Genomic DNA, 13,593 nt, shown 5'->3' on the forward strand with positions numbered 1-13,593 from the left:
TTCAGTATATCAAGGGTTTCAAGATAAGGAGGTTCGAGATATGAAGGTTTGACTGTATTTAGCAAACTGCATAGATATCTCTTTTTGTGCCAATATTTCTGCTATTTTGCATTTAAATTTACTCAAGCAGACTTGATTATAGCACTTGATGATGCAATATAAAATCATATATGCAATTAAAAACTCTATTAATATATGTATGAAAGTACTTTTTTTAAAAATAATTATTATGCAATGAATTACAAAATTAGTATCATTAATGATGTTATATGTTGCTCACCAAGCAGATAATACCAATGTGCTATTTTCAATTCCTAGCTATCGGTCGTACGGCTGAATCTATCACTATGCTTCCTTTGCTGTGGATTTTCTGCAGAAAGAAATACGTGCTTCAAGTATCGTAATACTATTTTAAAGTACTTAAATAAAGTAGCCAACATGCGAAACGAGGTCCGAGTCGATTCCATTCCGATGGTCGTACGAATTGTGAGAGCTCAGCTTCAGTCTAAACATCTAGAGTTAGGTGAGTATTTTCTTTTTACCATCTTAAATGTTAATCATGTATCTTGTTTGTTAATTTCAGCATTAGTGTTGAAAAATACTTGGAGTTTTGCATTTCATCGTGAAAGCACATTTTTCACAAAAAACAAAAAAACTTTTCTACTAGGAAATTAAAAAAAACAATACAAAAACGGAGGGTCAAAAGGCGAATCTTTCGTAAAATTCTTAACAAGAAGACTCTTTTTTTAGTTTTAAACTCATTTATTGTACTAATTTTAATTTATACAGCTGATGGATAATCAAAAGTTTTCACTGCTTTTATTAACCTATTATAACTGAGCTATACTTTTTTTCGCAAAAACGAAAGAAAACCATTTTGAAAAATGAACTTAATTTTTGCAGTGAACAAAACTTGGGACAATTTTTTTGCTGACAACTACATGGAGAACTTAGGGTTTCTCCAATTTTATTTGTCTGCTTCAAATATCTGATTTTCTTTACAGAAAAAATCTGGTTATTTTAGAACCTCCGCTCCCCCCCCCCTTTTTTTTTCACAATTAATGAAGCATTTTATAAAAATCTTATTCTTGAAACATTTGCAAACATTGAGCTTGTGCTTCCTCCAAAAATGCAAGTAGTGTTTAATGTAGGTGATTTAAGTAGTGATTTAGGTTATATTGCTTTTTTGTTTAACTAATTTATTTTTTTATTTTTTTAAATATGGATCACAACACTCTGTGCTCTTATATACCTAATCTGCAGCTTCAATTATTGATACTCAGGAATCCCAGGTGACTAAAAGCAATGTTTTGGATATTAAAATGTTTGTGCACTTAAAGGACTCATAAGTCATTGCTTGTATAAAGCAAACTAGTGTTTAGTAAAAATTGATCACATGTTTCCTGATAGCGCAATCACAACAAAACTTTAAATGAATTTCAGGGTTTGTACAGGTCATAGAAATCCTGGAAAGTCATGGAAATTTATTTAAGGTCATGGAAAAATGCACTGGACTAAGAAAAAGTAACAGTAGCTAAAAGAGCAGGAGAAATCTGGAGTGATTTAACAGTATTGTGCATAAAAGTTATTAAATCTGGAAAATTGAGTGATCCCAAAAAAGAAATCTGAATTTTGAAATCTCATTGCATCCATTTCTGTAGCAGCCATTCATCTATTTTTGCATTGTTATTTTAGTGCTTGGAGATCACTCATTTGTAATTTATTTTTATTTTAAATGCTTTTTATATCTTATTTTCTGCAGTAGTGAACTTGTTCGTTCTTGATTTCCCCAATTCAAAGAACGCAATTCAATTGCATCCGAGTTTATTTCCATCACTCGTAAAACTTTAATATTAAACTTATCTGAGGTTATCTTAATTTGTTAAAGGTTTTTGAAAATGAAGATCTTTAGTCAGGCGATAGAATACAGAAATAGGAGAATTCTAATACTCTAAAAAGAGGTTCCTAAACTTCAAACCTCCGCGGACCCCCCTCTTAAAAAATTACGAACTTCGCCCCCCCCCCCCCTCCCCGCAAAGAAAAGGAGAAAAAAAAAGTAATTTTGTGCAATATTTCAAGGCTGTAGGTGCTATGGAGTATCTTGGACATAGGCCCACCTCAGACTTTCTTTCTTAATTTCTTTGACATTACTTTTTGTAAATATGTAGAGATGATATCCCAGCTGTAAAAATGTGCCTTAATGTTTGCATTTTACTCAATATAGTTTTGTAATAATATAAACTTTATCATGTACACAAAATTAATGTGTTGTGTTTACTTCTGAGAGTTCTGAGGGGGGACGGGGGCTGCTGTGTCGTGAATGTACTAACTACTGTAAGTTTGGGACCATCGCTCTCCTGGATATCTGAATTTCCCAGTTTTCTGGATCACTAAAAACCGCTAAAGGCCGATTGTAAAACTTAAATCACTATAATAAATAGTTATGCATAATAAAATAAGAAGAAAAAAGCTCAGAAATGCCTATAAATATCAAAATATTGAAAACTAGTAATGAGAGAATAATTTAAACACCAAAAAACTTAAGTTATTCATAATACCTGAGACCCTCACATTCTGTTTGGGGAAGAAAAAAAATCCACCACTTTTCGATGTTTTAAAACGAAAAAAAATGAAGAGAAGGGCAAAAAATAAGTTTTTGAACCTAAATGTGCGATTTTTCTACTACAGTGTACAAAAGAATTCGCTTTCATGATTGCGTTTTTTTTTTTCTTCTTTCTTTCTTTTTTTTTTTTGTGAAGGTTTTGTGTTTTCAATTACGGTAGTTATTGAAAATTAATGCTTTTGAATTTTGTTAATAACAACAGAAATTTGATTTATGAGTTCTTGCAGCCATTTTAGTCTTGCTTTTAATGGATTTCTAAATTTCACGATCAACTTAAAAAATTTGCAAGTCTGGTTTTCGGCGTTTCTCGTACTTTTGGGACGTTGCTTACACTAAACGCCTTTAATTATAGGCCATTCAATAAAACACTGCACTAGAATGCAACAATATTCATTTTCTTAGCTTTCAGTTAGAATAAAACACGAAAATTTTAGACTTGCGAATGTGCTTTTTAATTCAAGAAAATATTTTGGTAATTTTGCCCCACATAAAGGACAACCATTTGAAGTTAATGTTTGCAACCATTTTCCTGAGTTATACATAAGTAATATGGTGTTCATTAAGAAATTGTTCATATTAATTTTGGTATTTCAAAAAAAAAAAAAAAAATGCTTAATTTTTCAAAAATTGCCAAAAATGCATATTTTTAAAAAATGGCTGGAAAATCAGGAAAAAGTTGCCGATTTTCTGTTTTCCCAGTTTTTTGGTTCCTGGATAAAAGGTTCTGCACTGTATTTTCTTTTTTAATTAAAACATCTTTACTCGTCTTTAAATCTCAATTATGTTTAACATTTTAGCTGGATAGAACCACGACCTCCTTGCAATGACTCGCGGACCCCCAGGGGTCCGCAGACCACAGTTTGGGAAACTCTGTTAGGAGGAAAAACAATTTAAAGTTTTTAGTGGACCTCACAAATGTGTCTTGGTTGAGTCAAATTAGGAAGCATATTTAAGTAAATCATTAACATTTATTAATACAGTAAAAATACAACATGTTAGCAAATATTTCTAAAGCTTTTTAAAAATAGTGTATTCGTGTAGAATCCTAATCCAGCAATGAAAAAAATATTGCAGCATAGCAAGAAAAACAGTTATACCACAAGTGCTCCTAAAAATTCATCTTGATAACAAAAAAGTCCAGTAGTCTTGAATCATCTTCAACCAGGTAATTTCCAATCCAAATCTTGAGCAGTTCACGCAAGGCCGGCCGGCCTAACTTACTCCTTCAACAGGTGAATCAAACTCTGCTCTAAAACAGTAGTTCCCATCATATGGCACGCAAAACTAATCCATGCGACCCGCTGCTTGAATCAGAAGATTTATTCACTACTTAATGTTTTTTGTTAAATATCTAGTGTATAAACATGCTTTACTAAAGAATCTGGCTTTACTTTAAAGAACCAAAATACTGTCAAGTTATGTGGATGATTAAATGCACCATTGACACTAAAAGGCAACTTTTGAAGCAAATTTATTGGAACTTTGTAATGACTCATTAAACCATTGTCCCATAAATTATCATTCTGCCTGTTCATGCTTTATTATATTCCATTCAGTGTATTTTTACTTTATTTAAAATTATATGAAAATAGTTTACATGCAATATGCTAGACAGTCCGGTTATCACATCCGGAAATGTTGCATGTATGTTGGTATATTGTATGTAGTTCTGCTTTAGGGCCTTGGCTATAGGGGGCAGTAGAAGCAGTTGGCAGGAGTGACTCTCGCCAGGGGCGCAGCAGCCGAGAGTGGCATTTCAACTGATTAAAAAAAAAGATTTTATTATTATTATTTTATTTATTTATTTTTATTTATTTATTTATTTTATTTTTATTTATTTATTTATTTTATTTTTATTTATTTATTTTTATTTATTTATTTTTATTCATTTATTTATTTATTTTATTTTATTATTTATTTTATTTATTTATTTATTTATATTTTGAAAATTGATCATTAAGTAGAAAAATGCTTTCATAAATAAGAATTTAAAAAAAAAAAACCTCACAAAGAAAGAAACTAGAAGGGATTATGAAACAATTCTTAATTCTGAAAAAAGATAAAAAAAGGAATTTTTCCGGTGGCGTGAAATTCTATTCCGATTCATTGAGTTAGCTGAAGACTTACACACAACAATTTGTGTACCAGGGAGCGGTGGTGGAGGGCACCGAAACACACCACTTCTTGCTAAAGCAACATCTGGGTAAAACTGCCTGATCAATCAAACGTCTCTGTCGCAGATTTACCGAGTTTCACTCAGAATTTAATCGCATAGTTCTGCTCTAACGAACTCTGCATTTTCGGCTTGCACCACTCACAGAAACACGTGGCGCGAAAATGCCTGTCCTGACTCTCCAGGAGCTCGGAAACAACCGACTAGCCGCTCGTTCGTTAGCTAGGAATGCCCTCTACCGAATCCAGTCGGCGCGTGCACTCTCCGAAGTACAGTCGCAGCGGAAGAAAATCAGTCCTATTACTTTCCAGACAAACCCTGTAAAACCCTGAGAAATGTCTTAAGTTTTCCATTTTGTCATCAAAGTTTAAATATTAAAAATTTTCAACTATGCAGCAAGTATTTGTTTGTTTCATTCACACACAAAACTCACTTTATAACACTTTTATGTTTTTAAAACCAAAGTAAGTATGTTTAAATGGCCGTAAAATTAAAAAAAAAATCTGAAGGGTTTTTTTTCACTTTGTGACATTTAAAACGTGACGTTACATGTACCATCTCCATGACGTTAGGTGAAAAGTAACTTACATTTTTAAAATAGTAATTTCATCAAAAAATGCAAGAAATGAACTAATTGAAGGATGAAACAAAAGTTAAATCTGAGAAGTTAAGTTTTGGTTTTCTCGTATGTACTAGATGTAGTTATGTTTCAAGATGATGTATTGGGTGAGTGTCATGCAATGTTGTTTTTGTAGCAAATTAAAAAAAGGTTATTGGTAAAAGCAACTTCACAGATTCAAAATGCAACTTAACTGTTCCTCTGAAGAGACTATTTAGGCGACTATTTTTTAAATTTCAGGCTACTAAAGCAACTATTTTCCAGTAAAATAAAAAATTATAACTAACAATAAATCCGAAAAATATTATAAATAATAATACGCACAATACAAAAAAAAATCACACAGAGGCACAAAAGGTTTTTTTTCAAAAATAACATGCAGGAGACCAAATTATTTGAAGAGGAAGGACTTCTAGACAATTAGTGGAGGTGTATCGCGCATTTTTAACAGTACTACCGAACTGCGTGAATGCAGAGAGTATTCTGAACTATTGGAAAGTTGAGCACTAAATAAGTTCCAACTCAATAAATGCATTATGTTTTTTACTATTGTTGATTTTTTATTATGACATTTGTTCCTCATTTCACATTTGTTCACAATGCGTTTTCATAAGTAATACCCTTTTTCTACAAAATTATGAAATGTACAACAATACACAAATGTACAACAAACAATATGTTTTCAAGCATTTTTTGAGAAATTTCAAATACCGGTATTAATACCAGTATTCCGGTATCAACTTTTATAAATACTGAATACCGGCATTGAAATTTTAGTCTGGTATTGCAATCCCTATTCACAAGAATTGTCAAATGGTAATGGCAACATAAGATTATCGGTATCACATGAAAATAGTGTTTTCTTGTCCCTGAATAATGTATTAAGTCTGTAGGTGATATAAATAGTCATTATGCAGTCATCTTAGGAACGAAAGTTCCACTATTATATCAACTAAAACCCATTAAAAAATTATTAATTAAAGAACTATAACTTCTATCGTGCATACATAAATATGTAGCCCTTTTTTTTTCGTCTGATAGTAAAACTTACCAGGGTTGACAAGTTGCAGATTTTTTAATTGTTTTTGTGCAAAAATAAATTCTGTGTTTGTTAGTTTAGGCTGGACTTTAGAGCTGATTGAAGTAAATGTGATTTTGTATGCAAGTAAACTGCTTATTTTTAACTTTTTTTTTTTTTTTTTTTGGTAGAAACTGTAACCAATTTTTTAAACTTCCTGTGTGAAAGCATAAAGAAACCTAATCATCCTGCTGACTTACATTTAATAGAGTTTTTCACTGAGCTCGTTACAGATGTCAACCTACAATTCTTTGTTAAGTAAGTATTCATTTAAAAAAGTTTTTAAATGCTGCATTTTCTGTAAAATATTTTTAGCAACAGGTGTAATGCAGCGATTCCAAATCTTTTTTCACTCGCAGGCTGCACCTCAACTAAAAAACAGTCTCTTGGGCCAGAGCACTTAAGAAAAAGTTTTTTCTGAACAACATAGAAAACGGCAGAAAATTACAAACCAAGAACTGCTGTCCTCATTACTTGACGCTCTTAACGTTTGTTTTATTAGCAAGAAGTTAGTATCTGTTTTTCAGAAACCGGTTTCTGAATATTTGACTGCAGACTTTTGACCTTTTGACACATTGTCTGTAGCATTCAGCAAATCATAATACAAAAAGAAAATTAAAAAGTTCAAAGGTGGCTGAAGAATTTTTTAAAGCAGTTTGGTAGCTGTTTTGGCAAGTTCCAGAAAGCAGTTTTTGTTTTTCTAACATTTGGCAAAACAACAGGCCACATGGGTCCGCCCTTTCAGGGTTGTGCTATGTGCCACAGATGGTCCGTGCACTATTGGGCACCATTGATTTGCAAAAAGAAAAAACTTTTATGATTATTCTGCTTCCCCCCCCCCCCCCTTCAAGTTTTAAGACGAAAAGTACAAGAATTTAACCAAAATCCATGCTTGTAAAAAATTAAGTCAGAAGCCAGACGTTTAGAGATTGCTACTAACTTTTAGAAATGCTGTAAAAAATATAAGCATCAGGCTGTTAGTATACTGCATGTATTTCTACTTTGGCCACGGCTTAAGGGCGGTAGCTTACAGTTCAAATAGATTAAGGTTCATTTTATTTTTATTAAACTTTTAGTTTTAAAACGTAGGATGCAGTATGTGTTTCGTAAAAAGCTAGTAACTCATTTAAACAAATAGTATAAAACATAAACCAAGAGGGAGTATTTCCTTAGAAAGTTGAAAAATTGATGAAGTTCTTAAATTAAAAAAAAGGGAGTTGAAAAATTGATAAAATAGAAGAATTTTCTGTTAATTATAGGGTGTCCACGCACCTGGAAAGTCACAGATTTCGACTTTGATCGAAAATGGTCATGAAAAGTCATGGTTTTCAGAAAAAAATGCTCAAAAATCATGGAAGCTGACAACTGGTCATGGATTTTGAGTTTAAGAATATCCATATTTATCGAATTCTTCAGATTAGGTGTAAAATTTACATATTTTAGCCATTTCTTACGCTTTTACGCGTCAGTCCCGATTTTTCACACATTTCCAAATCCGATTGCATCCTTTCCTTTAATGCTCGCTCGTTTTTCTTTACTGTGATTTGCCATTTCGACATTTATAATTATATGTTTAGCATTATTTTTAACCCCTCTGTAAGCTATTTAATTTAATTTGTAAGCTCTTATATCTCTTAATTGTGTAGTTGAGGACTTGTAGACCTCTAATTTCTTTGCTCTCATTTGATTCGAAAATTTTAAGTCATTTGCATCCTTGTTATTCAAGAGACTCATAAAAATTATCATTAATAACTCAGCAGTGTCTTAAGTTAATGAACATTTTAGAAAATAAAAATGGCCTAAAGAATTAATTAAGGACGTTTAGGACATCGAGAAAATACAGAAACCAAGAAATTTTCAATCAAAAATTCTTTTAATATTTGTAGCCTAACCTAAAACTTTGTAAGTACTTAAATGTAATATTTTATTTTTTCTGAATATTTATTAATTGTGTAAACTTAATTTTAGTAATTAATAAATTATTGCTTGTCACAAATTTTTAGATTCATTATTTAGTTATAAAATAAAATATTTATTTTTAAAAAAACAATAAAAATCAAGCTTAAATTTTTTGCTGTTCACTAGTAGTTTTACATCATTATTGCTGTATGTTTGAAGCTTCTTTAATTTTGAATAATAATTTTGCAATTAAAACTTTTTTTCAGTATTTTTAGTGATTGAAAAATTGTTGTGCTTCACATCAGATTTTCGGAGAAAAAATAATAAATTGGTTCACATGTAAATTCTAAAATTATGTATAATTTATTGGAATGCAAAAAACATTTTCAAAAATTTTAGACTTATTACTTTTTGTCCTTGGTAGGAAAATAATGAAGTTAAAACTCTAATTATTTCATGCGTATCTCTAGTCATTGTTGCATAAAATGTTTTTTAAAGATAATAGTAGCTGAGCTAGTTACATTTCACTTGAATTTGAATTTTTAGAAACTTAAGTCCAAGGCAAGGATCAAATGGTTGAAATTTAATTTTCACATAACACTTAATTTAGATGTTCTGGTGAAAAATGAATGCTTTTTTCTGGAAAAATTGCATCAGTCGTGGAAAGTTTCAAGCAGAAGTCATGAAAAGTCATGGATTTCAACCCTCAAAATGTAGCAAATACCCTGTAATAAACTAAATTTTTAATTTTCAATTTAAAAAGAAAATTTCAGCTTTTTTCGTATTCGAGCAATCACTTGTATGATACTGGTTATTCATTTTTTCAACATCAGTCTTACATAACTTTCTTCTTCATTTACAGACCCAAAGCAAAGGAATTGTTCTTCAAAACTTTGCTTCAAGAAATGATGAGCATGTGTTCAGCAGATAATCTTAATACACGTCTTCTGAAATGTATTAAAAGAATTTGCTCTTTGGGCCAGGAGGAATTTATTAAGACTTTACAACATGTCAAGCCAAAACTCAAGTGTAAGCTATTTAATTTATTTTAAAAAAATAACGATAGAAAAAAACCACCATATATTATTGAAATACAGTACCTTTTACTTATGTAATTTCACCAGACTAGATGCAATTTTATAGCATTTTGTTTGGCAATTGATAATAATAAGCAAATTGGTAATATGTTTAATCCAATGCATGAAAAATTATTCAAATTAACAGTTTCTTATTGTTATGGGTCTTAAAAGTACTCATTTTTTAAAAGAATGAATTTAAAAATAATTCACAGAAGTTTCATTAAGCACTAAAATGTCCAAAAGCTTGGTTGACAAAAATGGCATTCGATCACAAAGTAAAGATAACAATACAAAAATTGAAAAATAAAGCAATAAAAGTTATTTTCTGTGTTGTGTCTGTCACATTTGAATTGCTAGCAATAAAATGCAAAAAAAAAAGTTTGTTTTAATGATTTTAATTTTTGCTTTTTTTTGAGGTAGGGGATAGAGTGTACATGGGTGATATATATATATATATATGTTACAGTAAATGTGATAAATCCGGTGATTTTGTACAATCCCCACTAAAATTGGTAAATGTGAATAATTATTAAATATTTAGCCATATTTATCACATTTACCAGTTAATTTGTACAATCCGCAACTCGTAATGGGGAATGTAATAAAAGTCGATACATAGCCAAAATTTTTTCAGTTTGCTCAGCTACTTAGCTTTTTTTTATGATGTATAGTACCTCTACGCGACAAGGGCTTTTTGTCCTATACACTTGTCTGCGTCTGTGCATTTATGGACCATGTTAGTAGGATGTTAATTTCGATTCAATACTTGAACCCCTCACAAATCCAAATCCTATTAAACTGGATTTTGATTAATCCGGATAGCCATTTAAATTCACGCTATATAAATAAAATGCAATTTAGCCTAATAATGAAGCTTTGTAGGCCATATATTCTTTTTTTGTTATGCATTTTTAAGATTTTCTCTTCAGTTTTATGTTTTGTTCTCTTGAATTCAAAACACAATTTTTACCGCGTACAGTAGTTGTTTATGTACCTTGGCTTAATTTTTCGGTTATTTTGTTTAAGCCGTACTTTCATTAATTTGTACAACCTGGATCCCCTATTTGTACAGATTAATGAGGTTCTACTGTATTTTTCATGTACTGTCAAGACCTTTTTTGCGGGATGTGGGATGTTTGCTTTCTCGCTTTTATAGAGTTTCTTATAATGGCCGATATGCTTCAGCATTTTAGTTAATGTCATGAACTCAAAAAAAAAAAAAAGTACACAGGTCTTATTTGGCGAAAGAAAACTATGACGATTTGTTAATAAAGGTAAATTATAGTTAAAACAAAATTTGTGGGGAAAAATTCCGAAGGGTATGGTAGATTAAAAAGATATGACGTAGTGACAGTTCTGTCAATGTTTTAGAACTAATCTATCCCGTAAATAAGACAGATACAATGTTAGATTTTACGTGTATTTTGAAGAAATGTTTACCTCAATTCATGAAGCACATTTATCATTAGGCCATGGGAGCAGAAACCAGGGTTGGCTTTCTGCCGGCTGAAATTAATTTTTGCCGTGCCAGTGGCAGAAACTGGTTATAACCGGTAAAAACTGGCAGAAATTGGCAAAAACTAAAAAGTGTCTTTAATAACTCAAGCAATTATTGAATGATATTCGTTTAAATAAACTAAAAAATGAAACTTCATTTTATCATTGTAAAAAATAAAATACTATGCTAAGTGCCATTGATTTAGTTCAAAAAGAGAACTTTTCAATTGCAGATGCTTGTAATATTTAGATTAATCTAACAAAGGACGAAAATCACATGGATGCTTAGGAAAGAGGAGTGACATACAGAATTAAACAGGAATTACTGATTGTTATTTGCTTGCTTATATGCTTCGTCTCAATTGCTTGTGATTGAAATTATCATGTACTTCAAGAAGAAAGTGCCAAACTTCACTTGCCAATATTAACCTAAATTTTGTACCTAATGTCACAGCTTTGCAAAACATATTGACTCCATTTCTCAAAACTTATTTTTCCGGTCAAATTTTTACCGCTACCCAAGTTACTACATAGTGGATCAGTTTTAAAAAATATACAATAGATGAAAGTTTCACAAAAATTGCTTGTTCCTTGATGCTTTGCCTGCTAGCTCTTGTCTTGCAAAAATATTCTAAAGTTTCTCGTTTGTGCATATTAAATTGAGAAACTTAAATTTTTGAAACCATCTTTTCTTAGAGGCAACTGCAGGGTTCAAACAGTAATATTTGATTTTGAATTGTAATAATATTGTAATTTTAAATTGTGCTTAGGTTAACAATTAATTTTTTTCCCATGCATTTCCTATTATATGTCAATAATTGTCATTTTATGAGTTTTTGCCAGTTTCTGCCGCAAATGTGGCAGAAAGTGGTTTTTGCCTTGCCGGTTTTAACCAGTTTCTACCAGTGGTTTTAACCGCCTTGGCAGAAACTTGCCAACCCTGGCAGAAACAGAATATTTAATGAGTCCTTATGAAAAGTTACATAAGTAATATAACCAAAGCAGTTTATATTTTTCATTATAATTTGCAATATATATTGTACGCAAAAAAAGTGTTTTATGAAATATCTAATGCAAATAAAATAGAACAGTGTTACTCTTAAGTCATTTATTTAGTTTGAAATATTACTGTATGTTTTAACAGCTATCACGACATTTTTCTACCTAACTATGTATTTTCAAAAAAGTTGAAAAGTGTTCCTTTCTTTGAAATTAAGACCTTATTCGGAAAAATTATACGAATTCATTACATTCCCCATTATGAGTCGGCGATTGTTGAGAAAATAAAACAGAAAATTTGAACACTTTTACTTGGTTTAATGGCAATTATGACATCGGGGGCGGAAATTTGTAGTACACCCCCAACTGCACCTGAACGCTCCAAAAAGAAAAAAATGCTTATGCAAACATGAAGTTTATACAATTGTCAGAAATAAATTTCAATTTTATTCCTTAATTTGTAGTACACCCCACACCCCACCTGAACGCTCCGAAAAAAAATGCTTATGCAAACATGAAGTTAATACTAAAGTCAGAAATGAATTTCAATTTTTTTTTTTTGTTAATCAAAAATCTCCATTAAAAGACAAGTAAAATTATGAGCACATTTTATAAAATTACCCCCGCAATACTGTAATCAATTTTCTTTAAAATTTGATAAATTAAGCAATTTATGATTTTTTTAGAAAAATTTATCAGAATTGCAATATTTATTTTTTTTAAATATAAACTCTGACTATCTTGAATTTCACCCCCCCCCCCCACCCCCGCCCCCCGAATGTTGTAATCTGGAGTGGACCGCTCTCTCCTTCCCCTCCGGTAGAGACGCTTCCGACTACATTATTTGTAATATATAATCAAATTTGTTTGTTCTATGATATTTCTATGAAGTAAAGCAAATCAAAACCAGTTTTATTACTTTTTGATTAAAATATCTTTGTAAACTTTGATAGATACCAAACCTTGTTTTAATTGTAAAAGTAATTTTTAAGGTTGAAAATACATTTTTTTTTTAGTTAAACTTTTGTTACTCTTCAGAATTATTCAAATTTATTACATTTCCCATTATGGGTCAATGATTGTATAAATAAACTGGTAAATGTAATAAATATTGAATACTTGATCACATTTACCAAGTTTATTGGTGATTGTGTATAATCACCTTTAATTATATGCAATCACCGATTTATCACATTTACCGTAACATATTTGTGTGAATATATATATATATATATATATATATACTAGATGACCCGACAAACGTTGTTCTGTTCAAACTTTGTAAATTGAAAAATAAAAAATGTTCAATAAACTATCAAGTGTTTGAACGGTTTTGGTGAAAAATATATGTCAAATGAAAATGTTTTTAAAATAATTGGTGTCACAATGCGTTTATTTATTACAACTTGATTTAGCTGAACAGTTGTTTTATGAACTATTTTTTCTTGCGTACTTGAAAGATCTTCATATATTACATGATATGTTCCTTCAGCCACACTCAAAGGATAAAAATCTTCCTCGGGTATTTACTGGAAAAAACTAACTACTCAGTACATCTAGAACAAACGGGAAGTCTCACTGCAACGTTCCCTATATAAAAAGGAATTTAACAATCGGAAAGCCAAT

General features: G+C 30.7%; 1 protein-coding gene across 2 annotated transcripts in view; it reads left to right on the forward strand.

Annotated features, from left to right (window-relative positions):
• LOC129222141 (uncharacterized) overlaps positions 1-13,593 on the forward strand; it is a 42,876-nt gene that overhangs the window by 4,331 nt on the left and 24,952 nt on the right. The window contains exons 2-4 of one of the 2 annotated variants that reach the window (XM_054856595.1): positions 319-523; positions 6,625-6,751; positions 9,255-9,421. In XM_054856595.1, the coding sequence (XP_054712570.1) occupies positions 319-523; positions 6,625-6,751; positions 9,255-9,421 (499 nt within the window). The remainder of the gene's footprint in view (positions 1-318; positions 524-6,624; positions 6,752-9,254; positions 9,422-13,593) is intronic. The other variant, XM_054856596.1, reaches the window with a different exon arrangement.

Source organism: Uloborus diversus, chromosome 5, assembly GCF_026930045.1.
Source record: "Uloborus diversus isolate 005 chromosome 5, Udiv.v.3.1, whole genome shotgun sequence".
NCBI classification, from domain to species: Eukaryota; Metazoa; Arthropoda; class Arachnida; order Araneae; family Uloboridae; genus Uloborus; species Uloborus diversus.